Source organism: Seriola aureovittata, chromosome 1 (assembly GCF_021018895.1).
Source record: "Seriola aureovittata isolate HTS-2021-v1 ecotype China chromosome 1, ASM2101889v1, whole genome shotgun sequence".
In the NCBI taxonomy this organism is placed as follows: Eukaryota; Metazoa; Chordata; class Actinopteri; order Carangiformes; family Carangidae; genus Seriola; species Seriola aureovittata.
In genome coordinates this window covers 27,802,378-27,821,621 of record NC_079364.1, presented here as the reverse complement: position 1 = coordinate 27,821,621, position 19,244 = coordinate 27,802,378, and the positions used below count along the sequence as shown (strand labels likewise).

General features: G+C 41.5%; 1 protein-coding gene and 1 non-coding gene across 3 annotated transcripts; both read left to right on the top strand.

Annotated features, from left to right (window-relative positions):
- Positions 1-1,799: 1,799 nt before the first annotated feature.
- trnat-agu (transfer RNA threonine (anticodon AGU)) lies at positions 1,800-1,873 on the top strand. Its single transcript has one exon. It is a non-coding gene; the product is annotated as a tRNA-Thr (tRNA).
- Positions 1,874-3,181: 1,308 nt separating this feature from the next.
- Positions 3,182-16,560, top strand: lrp3 (low density lipoprotein receptor-related protein 3). Of its 2 annotated transcripts, none has more exons than XM_056372487.1 (7): positions 3,182-3,414; positions 7,619-7,754; positions 7,838-8,043; positions 8,773-9,389; positions 9,636-10,108; positions 10,424-10,556; positions 11,675-16,560. In XM_056372487.1, the coding sequence occupies exons 1-7, from the start codon at positions 3,354-3,356 to the stop codon at positions 12,542-12,544; spliced, it is 2,496 nt and encodes an 831-aa protein (XP_056228462.1). In that variant the 5' UTR covers positions 3,182-3,353; the 3' UTR covers positions 12,545-16,560. The 2 variants fall into 2 exon arrangements, with proteins under 2 accessions (XP_056228462.1, XP_056228452.1); XM_056372477.1 differs by having other exon boundaries at positions 7,616-7,754.
- The last annotated feature ends 2,684 nt before the right edge of the window (positions 16,561-19,244 follow it).

Below are 19,244 nucleotides of genomic sequence, written 5' to 3'. Positions count from 1 at the left end.
CCCCTGTTTGTATCTAGCCAAGATAGCATTTGAAGTCTTTGTTGCTGACACTTTTTGTCATCACCCAAACACCAGAGGGATGCACAGAATTTCTGTGGCAGTCAGAGCCTGACAACACAACAGTGGAAACAAAAACAGTTCAACAGTTCCTTTCCAGAAACGGTGAGTAGAACTAATCCACAAATACGGTCAGAACTGATTGCCAACTATTCTCAATAACTGTTGATGGCAAATACCACCTGCCCAAACCGCATGATGCCCATTTTAGATCTATCTTCTAATCTAAAAAGTTTCCATCATCAGTCAGACCCCATAAACATGAGCTCACACTCCATTCTCAATGCAGGCTGAGTAAATGGAAAGCTGTCCAGACTAACCACACTGTTGGAGTCAGGGAGAGAGATAATCATTACATGCACATGACAGTTGAAATACACATATGTTGAAAAAAAAAAAAAAAGCATTAAATGTTTTTCTCACTTGCGTGAATGGGTTTCTCATGCAGGTAGTTTGGTCTAATTGTACGGGTAATTTTGTTGACTGTATTTTACCAAATTTTCAGGCAACTGTACATTAAATGAGCTGAGGGTTAGGTTTGCAACATTTAATTTAAACTAGTAATTTTTCACAAAAAATTGCAAAATGGGGAAACTGCAAAATATGAGCCAAGAGAAATCCAAGCAATGGCACCATGACTGTCAAGAAACACAACTCAAGATCAATAAGGAGCCTTCAAGTGCTTGAGACCCTGGGGCCACATATACAATTAGCAGTCCTTCTAAATAGCGCTTAAGGTCCAGAGCAAAGATTTGTTAAGAGCTAAGAACGCTTGTGCTAAGTATTTCGTTGTATGTAAGAGATACTGTCTCCGGTGACTGATTGACATTTGTCAACACACAGGAACATGAAAAGGAATTACATTGCGTTATATTAGATTAACATAATAAATTATTACATTAAATTAAATCAATTTATTCAAATTACATTCTTGAATCAAATTACCGTAATAAAACATTTAATTTAAAAAGTTTTTTTTTTATTTACATTTTTAATAAATACTGTACAAAAATACAAATTCAGAAAAACATAACAAGGCACATTAATTCTTTCAGACCTATAATTTAGCACTAAAATACTTTGTGAATTACTCTCTGATCAACAACATAATAGTCCTAAAGTTAGGACTGAATGGCCCTTATTTTTTAGGAATTTCTCCTTGCTTAATTAAGTCAGTGTGGAACTACTTTTAACCATGTGATGTCTTCGAACAAAGATCCTGGATTAGGGGTAAGATTAAGATTAAATGGACACAATTGTGTCATTTTCCTCGACAGAAGCAGAGGTAATGAAGGAGTTTATGTATTTACTTATATAAAGTGGGTGGCATGAACGTATCACATATTTAATGAAAAATGCCAGGCGATTAAGTCATAAACACCAAGATGCCAAAGCGCATGAGAAACTACCCCCCACCCGCATCCGTAACGCTACATTGTAACTTTGATTACACCTGTAGCCGTGGCCTATCCTGCCCGTATTGTGTGAAATTAGTTTCACGTGAATGCCAAACTTGCAAAGTTCCCACCATATTATGACCAATGTGAGTCTTCAAACACTGTTTAGAAATGTGCCTGAAAAGTCCGTAGCGAAAGAACTAACGTTATTAGCGTGGTCAGGCAACGTAAACGTTATACGAAAGCTAAAGTAAAAGCAAATGAACAGTGACGTCAGTGAAACGAGTATGAGTGGGTCCTTAAGCCAGTTCTTCATAAACGCCTCTTTTCACTCCTGCTACCACCGGCGCCGTGGCTTAGTTGGTTAAAGCGCCTGTCTAGTAAACAGGAGATCCTGGGTTCGAATCCCAGCGGTGCCTTTTTGTTCTGCGTCTTTCCACCGTCCCATCAGTTCGTGATTTAATCTTTCTTTTAAGTAAAATCAAAGGTTAAACAGTACACTGTGTTTTTTCTAGAATCGTGTTCCGTGGTTTTAATGAAACTAAAGACATATAATGAAAATGTACTGTATATGTAGCCTACTGTGTCAATTTGCAGTCCATCCATCTGACCATATGAGGGCGAAAGTGAAACAGTTGACTGAAGCAAGAAGCCGTCAGACTACAATGGAGGGACTGGGTGAAGAAAATTCTGAGGCAGCCGCATCTGCGATGAACTCGTCATTTCATCAACGCCGTTTACGGCGTAATCTATACTTCAGAGTAGTGCCTACAGTTTCTACAACAGCTGTTTGTTCCATTCAGTCCTTGTATGAGGTGGAAAAGGTGACCCATAAACAAAGAATAATGTGGACCACTTTGTCTCGTTAGATGCCGAACACAGAAAAGGACCACAGTTAGAGCGGAAGTCAGACAGTTTCGTCTTCAAAATAAGACCTGCAATACACGTTTTAGTCGTATGGGACTTTGTTTAGTCTGTGAAAACACACCTTAGACCATCATTACAGTATGCACGATTGTTATATAACATAAAGCTGTAAAAGACCAAATCTTTTAATAATTTTGGTATTTAACAATGCTTTGTTGTTATACAATGTTTTTGTTCGCACACTTGTTCTGCATTAATGTATCCTATTTCATTTCCATGTTCAATTTCCTCACCTTTTCTGGCTATCTGTCTAGTTATCTATCTACCTTTAATATTGATCCACTTATGTTTTTGATGCCTTATTCTACTTTTGAAACTGTTGCATTTTAATTTTTTTTTTTAATTCTTCTCCTTTTCTTCACTCTTTTTTCCTGACAAGGGACAAGGGAGAGAGAGAGATGGGGGTGTTTTTTTTAGACGGATCAATGTGTCCGACTGAAATTTGAAACTAATTAAAGTAAAATAAGATCACAATTTAGTGACTTTTTTCTTTTTGACACCAGGCGTTTTTTATGTTGATCACTATCAGGAAATTCAAATTACATTCACTCTGATGGAAGTTTTAATGGATACTTTTGAAAAATCTGTAGATTAGTCATTCTTTAAGTACATATCGTGTTTGTGAAACTGTGTAGGTTAAGTTTATGAAAAAACACCTGAATAAGGGTTTACAACAAGTATTTCCTCGATGCATTATTACTTGTAACCGTTTGGTGTTGCTCAAAATGATTTAGTGTGGCTTTTATTTTGAAGACAATAACCGGAAGTCGTGTGGTTTGCTTTAGCTGCCTTTACTCTTGTGTATTGGCTGTCGCTGCAAAGGACAAAACGCTTTTTTTCACAGTGAGGATTCCTCGGTGTGCGCGGTGTGTGTGTGCTGGAAGTAGATGCGGGAGTTTACCTGGAGGACACACATGTCGAACAAACAGTGGAGACTGTGCCCGAGATAATAGCAGAAGTCCCCGCCGGACCATGGGACTGACGGAGCTGCTGCTCGGACTGCTGTGGTTCCGCTCTGCTGTGCTGTGTGCAGGTGAGCAAAAACAATGCATCCACACTGCTGTGATGTGTAAATGGATGTCTGTACACATCCTTGTCACATATCTGGGCCGCTCATCCTAATGAGAACAATGTAGTGTGCAAGTGATGCGGATCATCCAGGAGAATTCATTGATCAGATTGTATGTTTCTTGGTGGTTGTTTGCCTCCTCATCATCACTGAAGGTGCTGTCGTTTACAAAGCTCCTAACACTGATCATCACAGCAGAGCACTGCTATAATATCTCATGTTCACACCCGACCTAGTGGATGTTGTTTTGCCTGCTGCTTTCTCCTGTGGCACTTTGATAAAGTGATACGGCAGATGAAGACAAAAATGTTTTCATTGTTGTGATCGGATGGAGTGACAAGATGAGCCTATCATTGCACAGGAACCTGCGGGGCTATTGATCTGCGGTGGGAAAATGATCAGGGTTAGTGTGGAAACATGGATGCTCTTTCACAAATGTGATGCTGCTATCAGCATTACATCACTGCTTCTCTGCAGGCAGCAGGCAGTCACCCCCACCCCCTCCTCTCTATTATCATATCCCTCTCTCTATTGGCATGAAAATAAAGGAGAAGGCTGTCAGACCAATAGACAGGTCAAAATGTTACTGTGTGTGTGTGTGTGTGTGTGTGTGTGTGTGTGTGTGTGTGTGTGTGTGATTTCTGAGAAAAACCACCAGCTTTTTCACAAACACACACTATCCCAAATGCATGTCTGTACTTGTTTTACCTTGCACCTTTGCACACAAAGTACTCTGAAGAACAGAGTCTCTCTCTCTCTCCCACACACACACACACACATCATTCTAATCAGCTTCAGACTTTTCTAGCTGCGGTAGTACAAAAAATATTACAGTGAGGCTAGTATCTCTTTATGTCTTTTTTTTCAACACCCTTTCAGAGCTTCAGCGGATTCAGATTTATTTTTTGAAAACAACAAGAATGAAAAATTGCAGGGCTTAGTATTGTAATACAGCAAAATGAAATCTAAAACCAAACGCTTAATCGACATGTTTTTCTCTCAGGTACTCTGCACAATGTCAGTGGTGGAAAGTATTCTCTACTTCAATACACTTTTGAAGTTCTTTATACTTCATTTTTTTGTAGTTTGTGTTATTTTATTCCTCTACTCTACTACATTTCAGAGGGAAATGTACATTTTACTCCATCATCTTTATTGAACAGCTACAGTGAATAGCTATAGTTACTTTTAGTTTAAGATTTTAGATATAAAAAAACCCAAATGAGCTTATAGAATATTATGCATTGTGGTGGAATCTGACCCTTTTGGCAGGTGACACCTTATAACATTTTTATGGACTTGTTAGCATTTGAACAAATTGCATTAGGTTTCTGGTTTGACATACTGGTAACAACTAGAGAACATTCAGTAAAGTAAAACATTAGAGTTGTACTCCGTCTTCCAAACGCAACATGTGTTGTAGCTGCAGTACATTCTGTTCTATTGAGGCTGCTGTGGGTAGAGGAACCGGTACAGTGGATCTCCTCGAATATCTGTTGCTGTTATCTGACTCGAAACATTTTGACAGGAAATTAAGTCACAGTTAAAATGATTTGAATTTGTGCATCGGTTTGGCAGAAATAAAATACAGCAGCGTAAATAAACCAAACTCATCTAAACATAAAGATGAGACTAAAAACCAGTGAATTTAATTTCTTAGTAGATCCTGAAGATTTGTCCGACCTGCCACCATCACATTATTCTTTGACTTTAAGTTTGAAGGTGACGAAACTGCACTAATTGTCATATCGTATAGTTACTTTAATTTATTGATGATCATAAAAGATGTAATTTAGAACATCTGCTGTTGAACTGTGATCAAAAACTCAGCGTCATTGCAGCAAACTGCAGCTCTACTTTACAGACTACTTTGTCCAGTCTAGCTTCATGTGTGTGTGTGTGTGTGTGTGTGTGTGCGCGCGCGCATGCGTGTGTGTGTATGTGTGCGTGCATGTGCGCGTGCGCTGAGCTAGCTGTGTCTAGGTAGTCGATATCCATCACTGAGCTCTAAATGATTCCTCCTCCCGCCCCCTGCTTCCCTCTGCTGACTTCACTGATTCATCAAGAAAGCTTGAAACAAACACACACACTCAGCAGAACTGAGCTGACTCTATGCTGCGTGTTAGCATTGGATAGTCACTGTCAAGCAGTTCAGCTAATGCTCTGTCTCTAAGGTTATGGTTAATTAAGAGGCTTGTTCGACAGCTTCTTCTTGCCTGTGTCTCATTTCTACTGTGGCATTAAGCAGTAATGAGATGATTAAACATTGAACTCATTGCTCTATATTCTTGTTCTCAGCACAAGACAGACAATAAATCCCTTCCATTGGATTCTTTGCCTGCGCTTCACGCAGGCCTGTGTCCTATTTCTGGTGTTCCTCTTGGCCACCTCACACTGTGTTATTCCCTGGAGCCATGGTGCGATGGCAGCAGGTGATGCTGTTGCCTTGGCTGCCAGTTTGACTGCTGCTGCTGCTTGGCCCTGTTTTGGCCCCCATGTGATCAGCACAAAGCTCCTCTGAAAGGCACTGAGGTCATTTGTCTTGCAGAGGGATTGTTTTGAGCATTGATCAGAGACAAAAGATGAGAACTGTATAAAGCAGTATATACGTTTTGAAGAATGAATGTGGTGATGTCCTTTTATGCATTACGGTTCCTGCTACTGGCTAAGGTCAAAAGAAAGTCTGCGGCTGTGCTGGATGTATGTTTTAATAAAAGAAAAAGAGTGAGTGGTGTGTGTGTGTGTGTGTGTGTGTGTGTGTGTGTGTGTGTGTGTGTGTGTGTGTGTGTGTGTGTGTACTGTTCTGGCAGTAGCAGTATGGATCCTGCTGAGCATGCATAACTCTTCGTCCATCATACATAAAGGAACAGATGATATCTCTCTGGTGAAAAGTAGTGTAGTTTCCCTCCTTAGAATTCAAGATGACAAAGATTCCTCATGAATATATAAAACGTAGGAGAAAGTTCATAGATCTACTGATGTGATATGTTCACAAGTGCTGGTGATATTCTCTATTTCTTTTTTTTTTTTGTCAATAAATCCTTTGAAAAGATCAAAACCGACAATGGAGTGATCCTTTTAACAAGTATTTTCTGAGAAGCCAGAGCAAGTGCTGAACGATCCAAAAAAAAAAAAATCATATTGTGATTTTGTTATGAGTTACAACTTTAGTTGGAATGATTGTTTCTGCATTTTTTTTTCACTGATAAAAATCGATGCTCTCTTATGTCTGGAGAATATGATTTGTAGGCCAGGGCATCTCTGTAGCACCGCAATGCTTATGGTATTAATTTATGGTCTGTTGTGACTCATTTTACTTTTATCAAAAAAACTTCAACTCCTGCGACGTGGCCATATTGCGATTTTGATAATATTTCAATTCCTTGTTCACCCCTAGTTAGAGCTTGATATACCTTATTCCTCTGTGTCAGAGCTCCACTGTTGTTCAAATAATATTAATAACACATCAGTGAACTTGACTGATGCACTAGGTGACATATTCCTTCATTGCCATGAACCCACCAAAGCATCATGCTGCTACAAATACTCACTAGCACAAAAAATGTGTGATAATCCGCAGCTGAAAATAGTTCCCAGTACCGCTATTTACTCGTGTTTGAGTAACATTTGGCAAAAACAACAGTACCCGGCTGTTATAGTAAGTTATTGAGATTTTTTTTTAAAGTTAGTTAGTTAGTTTTTTAATATTTACGTTTATTTCTTCAGCAGGAACAAATGAGCTTGGGTGCAACAGACAAGCTGGGAAAGTCAGAAAGTATTGAGAGACGGACTAACTCGTTGTTGGCTTCAGGCTTTTCATGGAATTTGTTGACAATAGCAAAAAATACAGAATATGGACAGTCTTAGCTTTTAATCAACGCATTGAAATTCTGCCTTCTCTCTCATCTTGATTTCTGCTGAATAAGAGCACCTGTACATTTGAATAATGAATGCGTGCATGTGAAGCTAAGGAGAAGTTGCTACCTGATTAACTAACTAGATGTGCAATCGCAGCACAATGACTAGATAAATGAAACTCTGTGGAGTAGATTTATTCATTTGTCTCTTGCCATCTGTTTATTCATCAAGATCTAACACTGTAACATAATAATACCTCCTCCAGGTCAGTCACCTCACCTCATCTCCCTGTCTCTTTGTTACCCAGCAGGCTGCAGTGAGCGGGTGGAGGTCCATACAGAGCGGAGGGGTGTGATCTACAGCCCCTCCTGGCCTTTAAACTACCCCGCTGGAGTCAACTGCAGCTGGCACATCCAGGGAGGTCAGGGGGAGGTCATTACCATCAGGTAGAATCGCTCACACATACACTAACACGCACCTGACGTTTGTTTTTGAGAAAGCACCTGAAACGATCAATGCTCTGCCTTAGTTTCCGAAACTTTGACTTGGCCGAGTCGGGGAATTGTTTGGGAGACTGGCTCCTGCTGACTCCTACGTGGAATGGGGAATCCAGGCTGTGCGGCTCTATGTTGCCTCCACCCGTCATCTCCACCAGGGGGCGCGTTTGGCTCTACTTCCACTCTCATGCCAACAGCTCCGGGCAAGCCCAGGGCTTCCGCCTCTCTTACATCAGAGGTAAGCTGGATGCGGGAGGATGCTGAGGTTATCTAGTTTTATAAGGTAAAATATGTAAATGATCTGAAGGATGAATAATGAAATTGTCAGTAAAGTTGAAGCAAAAAATACCAGAGCTGTGAGTCGTGCACTAATTTATCACACTAGTTAAATCATAATGCCCTTATAACACCCTGTCGTTATAGCAGTATTTATATTCCTCTTATGTTGCATAGAAATATGTTATCTTGTCACTAGACATTGATGGGTCTTGGCTCTACTCTGGGACAATACTTGAGTGAATAACTGCATTGTCTGTATGTTTTCAGGAATTTCCTTGTGGCTTTCGGTATGCCTCAGCAAATCATACAGTCGAGGTCTGGGACACTGGATCAGGCTTTAGAGTAATTCAGACAGTGTATTAAAATGTACAAGTGGAGATTAGCTGCCAGACTGAACTGAAGAGTACTAACTACTACACATTAGGCAGCGTTGATTTTTATTATATAAAATGATTATTTTTGGACTGGTTTCCTCTTTAAGCTGTTGTGAGTGCATGTGCATTTATGATTGTAATGATGTGCTAATTCTTTTTCATCTGATCTAGTGCTAATAAAGTGCACGTGCGTAGGCAAACTGTTTGTGTATATACACATTTTGTGTGTTGTTGCACTCAGCTGCAGTAAATGTCAGTTTTTGATAGTTCTTTCTCTTCTGTGGTTCCAGTCTGATAATTATTTTCCTGTGCAGGTCATCTGGGTCAGAGCAGCTGTCAGTCAGATGAATTCCTGTGTGGGAATGGGAAGTGTCTTCCTCGCTCCTGGAAGTGCAACGGTCAGGATGAATGTGGCGACGCCACCGATGAACGCAGTTGCTCCCCCCCGCCCACTGAGGCCCAGCCTGGCGTCTGCCCTTTCGGCTCCCTGCCGTGCACCGAGGTCCAGTCCACCCGCTGTCTGCCTGCCGCCCTGCGCTGCAACGGAGCCCGGGACTGCCCTGATGGGACGGACGAGCTGGGTTGCCCCGACACCACATGTGGCAAACGTCTGGGGAACTTCTACGGCTCTTTTGCTTCCCCAGATTTTTTCCGGGCCAATCGCAGCGCTGTGACAAAGTTGAGATGCTCCTGGCTGCTAGACACCCAGGACCCGAAACCCATCGTGCTGCAGCTGGACCTGCAGCTTGGGCCCGGAGATTCACTGCATGTTTACGATGGCCTGCTGCAGCAGGCGGAGCATCTCTTACAGGTGTTGTCGTATCATAACAACAGGCGCCTGGCGCTGCTGGAGTCGAGCCGAGGACAGATGAGTGTGTTGTACATGGCCCAGCCTCACAGCCCTGGACATGGCTTCAACGCCACATACCAGGTAGTTCAATCTGGGATTACTGCATCTTGTTTTGAGAAAGCTTGAAACCTTTCATTCATCTCCATCTATTTTTCAAAAGTTATGGTTTAAATCTACCTTCTCCCACTGAAGCTTTTTTTCCCATGTGTCATAAGGATTCAACTCTTTTCTGAATAATTTGGTTGATAGAGAAAGTAACTATTCTGTTCAGAGTAAATCATCCTATTGGTGTCCAGACCGTGACGTATTTCTCCTCCACCCTCCCAGGTCAAAGGTTACTGTTTTCCTGGCGAGCACCCCTGTGGCAGCGATCAGGGCTGCTACTCTGAACGGCAGCGCTGCGACGGCTATTGGCACTGCCCGTCTGGCCGTGACGAGGAGGCCTGCCCGACATGCCCAGATGGGGAGTTTCCCTGCGAGGGCGGTACCGGAGTGTGCTACCCAGCCTCGGAGCGCTGCAACAACCAGAAGAGGTGCCCAGATGGGTCGGACGAGAAGAACTGCTATGACTGCCAACCTGGAAACTTCCACTGTGGGACTAACCTCTGTATCTTTGAGACATGGCGGTGTGACGGGCAGGAGGACTGCCTGGACGGGAGCGACGAGAGGGACTGCCTGGCTGCAGTACCCAGGAAGGTCATTACTGCAGCCCTGATTGGCAGTCTGGTCTGTAGTCTGCTCCTGGTCATTGCCCTCGGCTGTGCCCTCAAACTCCACTCACTCAGGAGCAGAGAGTACAGGTGGGGACACGACAACTCTGTCTTTTTGTATTCAGCATTTATTACTATCATTTCTTACTTGGTTTTATCGTTCCTTTTGATTTATTTAATGTTTTGTCATCAAAGGTCAAGTGAAGCCCAAAGATACACTGTCACTCACTCTATTACTGCATCTTATTGCTGTTGATGGTGCAGATGCTCCAGTGACTAAATGACCCACAGCGTTTTCCACACTAAGATGTTTTCTTTATGACAATCTCCAACTCTCAACACTTCTTTCCTCCTGACTTGTTGTCTGTCTGCTCTTTGTTCTTCTCTGTCTCTCTCCCTCTGTAGAGCCTTTGAGACTCAGATGACACGCATGGAGGCAGAATTTGTTCAGAGAGAGGCTCCGCCCTCCTATGGTCAGCTGATCGCCCAGGGTCTCATCCCTCCAGTGGAGGATTTCCCAGTGTACAGCCCCACCCAGGTAGTGCGTTCACACATAATTACACACTGAGGGATGTGTTTTCCTGAAACTGGATTTGAGTATACAGGTGTGACAATTAGTTTTTGAATGGGCAGAACTCTCTGCATGAAAGCGAACAAGCATATTTCTCAAAATCTCAAACTATACAGTGCTGCAGAAATGAGTCCTAAAACCCGGAAATAAGTAAGCATTTTAGCACTTCCACTTCGTCACGAAGTCTATGGGTTTTTAGTTAGATGACTGAAATAAGGTCTGTGGTTAACACAAGCAAATAGACATTTTCACGTTTTATTATATGACATAAAATACATCAGTAAATACCACAGTCGTGATTCTTTAAGCTTTTATGTCTCCTCGAAAAGGCCGGTTGCTAACAAGCGGCTAAATGAGACTACAGATGTTGTCAGGGACGTTAAACGTCATTACGTCAAACACACACTCTACTGTGTTTATACTCACGCGATTGTAAACTATTACTAACTTTGTAAGAGGAAAGGCTTTTGTTGAAGAGGTACGAGCTAAATCAAACTCTAAGTTGCAAGTTTAGCAGTGGTGACACTGACGTCATGCAACGGTGGTGTAGTTTGTTAGCTTTTTAGTTAGTTAGTTGGTGATTGTATTGCTTCAAAAATCATAAAACCTGTGTTCATATGTGATTATCTTTCTGATCAAAAAAGTGCGCTGTAATGCTACTGCTGCACATAGTATGAGATGTGATTGCATTTGAGTGGCAAAGTGGATCCTTGCAATCTTACACAACAGAAAATAATTTGGTTATCCAGAGGAAATGGTCTTTTGAGTTTAAAGCTTTGAACTTAAAATCAAAACGCACCAACAGCTTTGATGGAGCTAAGGAGTCATCCTGAGGAAGACTGCTGTCCTCCAAATGATTTCACTGAGTCAACTTCAAATCGATCCACCAGGCATAAACTGCAGCTTTGTCTGGAAACAGGAAATCAAGAGGATAAAAATAGATGTGAATTGAATTGCATTTACACTACCGCTCGCAAGAATAGGACGGTAAGTGGCCACTTTATCTGGTAAACTGAGCTCGACAGTTAGATAGAAAACAGAATTATAGCCTCTCTGTGTCTTCCTCTGCCCTCCCTCTCCTGCAGGCCTCCATGTTACAGAACCTGCGGCTGGCGATGCGCAGACAGATCAGACGTCACTCAACGCGGCGCTCCACCTCCTCCTCCTCTCGACGGCGTCTCGGGCATCTGTGGAGTCGCTTGTTCAACAGTGGAGGGAGAGCCAGAGGCCACGTCCCACTGTTGGATCCCCCTGGACACACACAGATCACACTGGGGCTCCACAGCTACCGAACTGTGGGGGAGCAGGGGCCTCAGGCCAGGGCCAGGGATCAGCTTGGGGATGAGCTTGATACAGTGGGTAGCGGCTCCAGCTGCTCAGCCACTATGGATCTGCAGCCCTACACGCCAGAGAGCCCTGCCTCACCCCTCTCCTCGCAGTCAGTGGACAGTCCAGATGATGAGGAGCCATCACCTGTTAGCAGGGAAGGCACCAGGGCTCCACAGTCTGAGCCTCCCACTGCTGGTCAGAGTGACTCTTCAGCCCACAGTGGACTTCCTCCTATCCCCCAGGAAGCCTCTGTGTCTCTATGCCACCCCCGGGCATCTAGGAAACTAGTTCTGGAGCTTGCTGTCAACCTTAAAGGTGTTTCCTTGAGACGTTACTCCCCTCTAGGGCCCCTGTCCCCTGTCTCACCCCCTGTGTTTCCCAGCAGCTCCCAGACAACAACAACCCAATCTCACCCACAGGTTCCAGAGGTGACCTCACCCACTGAGCCCTTGTCTTCTTCTATGAAAGCAGAGGACAGTGACAGCCACTTTACTGTGGAAGTGCCAAGCAGGGACAGAGGAAGCAGGGATGAGAGGAGGAGGGAGGGCAAGAGCAGGCTCTGCAGGTTCAGCAGGACCCGTAGCGACGAGGGAGGAGATTCGAGGAGGGAGACGACGCCATCCTGAAAAATTTAGGAAGATACTCTCCATCGCCTCAACCTGGTGTTGACAATGTCTGCTCTGCTAAAGTGTCCTTGAAATGTGTCCCCACCAGATCCAGAGGTCAGACCCGTACCTTAGCCCGCCACATGGAGGAGGTACAGTATCAAACCCAGTACAATATAATTAAGCCCATTCAACACTTTGAATGCTTAAAAATCTGCGTATGCACAGAATTATGCACATGCAGCCTTTTCCTAAGATTATTAAAACCAGCATTGGTAGTGCTTATGGTGTGTGTTGTAAATCTCTTGACTCATGATGACTCCCAGGATTAAATGCAAACAGATTTCTCTGTTTAACCTGTTCGAACATAAACTTCTCATGAGTCTGTTCCAGAAAAATCACACAAAATTCTGGCCACTAGTTCCAATACAATATTGGCAACGTGTTCGCCAAAGCAGCCTTTGTGTCGTTACCCAGAGCCATTACACACCGCTATATACTGTGAACCGTTAAAGCCTATTGAGTGATCACATATGAATTTATCAGATTAATGATGCTCTGCTCCGTCTTATCCCCACTTTAATGTGTGAGCTGGTGTTATGATTTTTATTGTATGACATTTCTAGACAGTCATGATTGGCTGTCGTAATAAAGGATAAAGCTGGTAATATTTTATATTTTTGTTATTGTTTGAAAAGGCCAAAACCAGTGATGCATTTGTCCATCAGTCAATAACTTTCGACTTCACCTGCCTCTGTATATACTTGCATCTTTTTTAAAAGGCTAAATAATTTTCTAAAACACCAGGGCAGTGAAGTTTTCAAGAACCATAACTGAAACAGGAGTAAATAGTGCATTTGTTGGTGGACTATTTTCAGCTGTGGACTAATACACATTTGGTGCACTAATGAGTATTTGGGACAGCAGGACAGTGAATAATATGCCTCATACAACAGTGTGACTCATTGATGTGTTTTTAATAAAATGGAGTTCTGTGGCAGGTATACACTATTTCAAGCTACACAAACAATACTTGTTAGGAGGATTAATACATTGTTGGTTTTGGTCTTTACACTGGGATCTTTCCGCAAAAATATGAAATATAGAATATCACCAGACTTACCTTCTAAACGCAACTTTGAACCAACCAAAAGTTCGACATTTTGGGAAATATTATTATTTGCTTTCTGGCGGAGAGTTAGAGGAGAAGACCGATACCACCCTTACATTGTATCTATCCATAAATTATATGGCTACACCCAACCATTCAGCTCAGGTTAGCTTAGCACAAAGGCTAGAAACAGGGATAGCTAGTGAGCATTAAAGGTGCAGATAAGATGATTTTGTTGCCTTCAGAAAGAGCCAGGGAAGCTGCGTTTCCAGTTTTCATGCTAAGCTAAGCTAATGGGCTGCTGGCTCCTTATGTATTTACAATATGAGATGACTCTTAGCCAAACAACAAATAAACATAGTTTCCAAAAATGTCAAACTATTCCATTAACACTTGTGCAGTCTCAGTGAATCATGCAGCAGTTCAGTCATGCCAAACCTTTGTCAGTATTTATTCAACACGTATGTTTCGAGTGCTAATCTTCTTCAGTGACACTTTGACCCCTTTTTACAAACATGTTAAGTTTTGGAAGATTTTTTATCATATTTCATCAGTTTTAAAAACATATACGTGGATGGAAACTGAGACTGTGAGTCCTATAGTGAATCCTCTTACTCTGTTCACCTCCTCTTCCTTAAATCAAACCCTACCTGTCCTCTCCATGCAGCCTTTCGTCACTTGAATGAATCCACCTGTGCGCTCTGATTTTTATTCAGTGCAGTGAAGAATCTATGTGCATATCCAAGAAATGTTAGAAAGAGAGTCACTTGAGAAGACTGATTGTTTGTAGAGTCTTCCTCTTCAGTGTTGCCTCTGCAGTACTGCTGACTGCACACTGGCCACAGCAGACATCTGGACTGCTGGTTTATTTCAGTGGAAAATCACATCTGTGCTGTGGAACTTTGACAGGACGTTAAAGCAAAGACCTCTATTCTTCAGTCTTCAGTGGAGATCTATACTAGTTCTTCTTCATATTTCTCTTTCTGCCTTGACAAACATTGAACTTGATTAAACCTGGTCACCTTGAGTGTGTAAGACCTTTTGTAAAGCCCGTCTGTCCAAGGTATGACACTGGTAACCTTTTGCTAAACACTGTTGGACTTAAAGAATGTACCCATTTCATTTTTGTTGAAATCTGTGAATTTCTCCCTCTTTTACTGCAGGATATTGATACTGAACATCAAAGTCAAATAATCAGTGTAGGTAGGGAGAGTATGAGAAATGACCTGCAGTCAAATTCTGGTAGATTTTTAGCTGCGGCGTCAGGTGTCGGTACTAAATACACCGTCATTCCTGCTGTTTTTCCTTTAAATGAGCTGAACGTGCCATTCTACCCTCATGTGCTTCCTTCTTATAGAAGTTTTGCCGTAAACAGCTGCTACATGTTATGTGCCATTACAGATGTCTCCATACCCCTTTCCAAATAATTTCTGCCCAAGAACCTGTTCTGATTCCTTTTCCTGTCTTCGAGATACAGAGAAATACAAATCACTTGTATTTTTCATTCCTAGCTGTACACATTTTTTTGCTCTTTTTTTCCCCATTGTACCTCGTGTTTTAAGTTCGAAGCCAGTCAGTCCATATTTGAGTTTAAGGGAAATAGTTAGCTGCTGTTTGAAAGTATGTCCTTACTTGCTTTGTGATGTACAGATGTGTTTTAAATGCCTTAATGGTTTTTCATTGCCATTGTAATGATCATGGACATTTTCATGAATCACAGCTGTGGTTTACATGTTTGAAGAGATTAGATTTGACTGTGTGTCTGAACGCAGATTTATGATATGACACGTAAAAACTGACTGCTATGGAGTGCACTACTGCATCAGGAATCTTGTCTCTGGGATTATTATGGCAACGGAGTTGCGGAAAAGGAAATGTCTTCCAGTGACCTTAACTGAGTGTATTTACATGTTTCAGTGATAATCTGCAAGATTCTTGTTTATTCTGTATTCTCTATTTTGATGACTGTCTTTAATCATTTGTAGTGTTGACTGCAACCAACATATTATAGAAGATGATTTAGTAGCCAATTTGAATTTTAATCTGTATGAGTGCAAATGTGGTTACGATATGTTTTATGAACAAGTTGACTCACAGGTAAATACACTGGATCAAGGCCATTGGACAGGATAGTTCTACGGAACCAGGTTGTCTGATAGTGAAATCCCTTCTCCTTGCTGTTTGATTTTGAAGCTTCTTCCCCGTCAAAGGCTGAAGTCGTCATATACTGTGTTTGTATAAAGGCATTTCTCTCATTTTGAGATCTATATTTGTATATTTTGTGCTGAAAGAGAAATGCCACCATGACATTGTGGGGTTTACTGATCAAAACCCTGCAAGATACATAACAGCTTTCTGTTTATTAGTCATTCTTTTTCTGTGCCTGCAATTAATAAACTTCAAGCTGGTTATCATTTGAATTTTTTAGTGGACGAAATACATAAAGCTCTATAATTTTTATCAGCAATATTTTGTCACTAATTTAATAATACTTGTAGTGACTAGTCACCTTTGTTATATAAGCTAAATGCAAATATTAGCATGCTAACAGTGACAATGCTAAGATGCTGATGTTTATCAGGTATCATTTTCTCATAGTTGCTACCTTAGTGTAGCATATTGCTAACATTTGCTTACTAGCCCCAAACAGAACTTCCGACCTGATCCAAACTCTTATCCCCCAGCCAAAAAAATGTCATGCTTCTCAAAAGCTGCTAGATTTAATAAGCAATCACACTGTTATTCTTGTACAACTTTACACTCAAGTCGTTTACAAAATACAGAGGCACACCCATCAATTGTATAGTATGTAAATGTATGTAACGAATGTGTACAACGAACAAAGAGTCAGTTCCTTGTTTATGGTTTGATCACATTTAAAGAAAGAATAAAAACAACCAAAGGAGAAAATCAGTTAAGTAATACAGCAGGAGAAGAGTCTTCTTTCACTTTGTACCCCATTTTCTTACTGATGATAACTTGTAAGTGTTTACTCATTATTGGTCACACAGGCTGTAGGGACTGTATTTTGCCACAAGATGGAGCTATATCTTCTAAAAATCTAAACTCTGTACAGAACACAGAGAGGCAACACAAAAGATGAATCTTCCAGCTTTGGTGAGATTTCTGAATTATGTTCCGTAAACAGCTATGTTTTGTGTCATATGAGGTTCAATTTACATTAGTAAATCGAATTAGGATTTACATACTGCTATTTAAGGTGGGAGAAAAAAAAAAGAAGTAGGATCAGATCCTGCTAAAGCCAGCTAAATGCTTTAAATCACAAGCACCACCAATCATTTCTCCCCACAAAGTCACCCATCGTCTTTTTGATTCAAGTATTTTTAATTTAGTAAGACTTTATTGTACCTTTTATTCCACTACATTTGCCTAACAACTGTAGCTGCTGTTATTTTAGGAAGTGAGGGTTTAGTCAACAAAAGCCTTCCAACAGTTGAGGGGTTTGAATCCCTTACAGAGAAGGTTATAAAGTGAAACAGATACAGGAAGTGATGAGTTTAATTAAAAACAGCTTAACACCAGGAAGACAGCAAAGCAGAGTGGATGAGGGTGCACGAAATAGAACAAATGGGGAGACTCTTACCTCAAACCATTATTTCCTCCAAGGCAACATAACATGTGAAAATTTCCGTTTCGTGAACACACAGTAAGTGACAGCAATGCTGTGCTCTTATTTCATGGCAATGCTTTACTACAAGATGAATGCTGTGAATGTGTGATGAATGTATGGCATTGATTAATTGTGAAAGATAAAATTTATTCAAAAATAAATATATTGTTTAAAGTACCGACTCAGTTTAAAAAAATGTCAATTTGTCATTTGTAGGTGCTGAAGTGATACATCTTCAACATCAAACAAGTCCAGTTGCCTTTAATTAGTACTTAAGTGATCCACCGTGCCACCATGCAAATGCTTGTGCCAGCATCATCTGGGGAAAACTCTTGATTCAGGGGTGGTTGGTAGCCTCCTCTAAGACTCCAGGCTCGTGGGTAGGACATTGCTGTTTTTTATTGTCTTCTGGGAGGTCAGTTTAAATGATCTACAGCTCCTAAAACAGTGGCGTGTCAAACAGTGGTGGACTTGAGAACCACTACTATTCAAGCCATGGAACCCTTTCTTGTGTTCTGGGAAGAGGACCTGTAATGATCCAACAACCCTGAGCTTCAAGCAGACTTTCTTCTGGCTCGATTTTTCCCAGGATCAGTGGAACTTTAAATGTAATTATCAACATCTTCTCTGGCAGCGGGAGAACTAGCAGCAGTTCTTGCTGTGAACATGGAAAAACAAGAGTCAGTTCTTGATGCGGTTGTGGAAAAAGCATCTGCAATACATTCTGGTACCACTTGCAACGTGCCAGCAGAATGAACCACAGGATATGGTGATAAGTAGCATTATTAGATATAGCAGCATAGCAGCTGCAGTTCTAGCTGTGGTCCAGGAAAACCCACCTGCAATTCTTTCTCTGACCATGGTCAAAAAAGTTGAAATTCTTGCTTTGGACATGTTTAAATAAGTTGCCACCGCCAAGGATGGAAAAGCTGCTAAACTTTCTCTGGGCTTTGTCTGTTCCTCCTAACAGTCTGCCAGCACTCTGTGGTGTCTCTGGGTCAAGTGAATTGATATTAGCTCAGGCTGTCTCATTCAGGGTGTAAGGATGGCAGAGAGGTACAGACAGGTAGAGAACAAGAGGAGGAGCTTTAAGAATGACTCCTGTGACTCACAGCAGGGCTGCAGACAGAGGTACTATCCTGCTCCCTTTGTCGAGTTTAATTGCTCAGACAGTCCAAGCCTGTGGATTGGAGGCCAGCATTCTGATACAGCAACCTGATATTATTGTAATTTCTGGCCTTGAAGTCTATCTGTGCCGGTGGTGGTACACACTCATCTAGAGTTGATTCATGAAATGCAGGTCTTGTGGGGTTAACACTGAGTGAACTGGGACAATTAAATCCAGTTGTGGCACCACAGCAAAACCCAACATTAAGATTGGCATGTTGGTGAACAGAGTTAAGTAGGAAGTTAAGTAAAGATGACACAATTTCTTCTGTTTTACCAAATATGGTTGCATAAGTTTTACAAGACTAAGACTAAGGTTAAAGAGAAAGTAACCGTATCCTTTCAGTGACCCAGACGAGAGTCAGTGCTGAAATGAAATATAACAGATTTTAAATGTTGGGTATGGTGCGTTCCAGCCGCACACATGAAATGCAATATTGCGTGACAGTGTTCTGCGTGTGACGTCAGGAGTGTTCCATTTATTTGATATGCCATTTCCTTTTAAATCACTCACTGCTTAGATTCAAGGAGACTGCGTTTCCAGCCACGTTGGTGCATGTCTATGGCAAAGTATGACAGTTGCCTACATTGGTTTGGAAATGAATCAAAAATAAGCATTGTGTTTAAAATCCACCATATATATGCTATTATATAGCCTAGACTATGAAGCCTATAATTATGTACAATAGCTGTACAGAAGGCCTAAATTACTGTATGCAGATTATAGGTTACATTAACACCATCATCAGAGCACCATCAGGATTGTGAAATGAATTTCCTGTTTCACTTGTATGTAAAAAAAAAAAAACGTA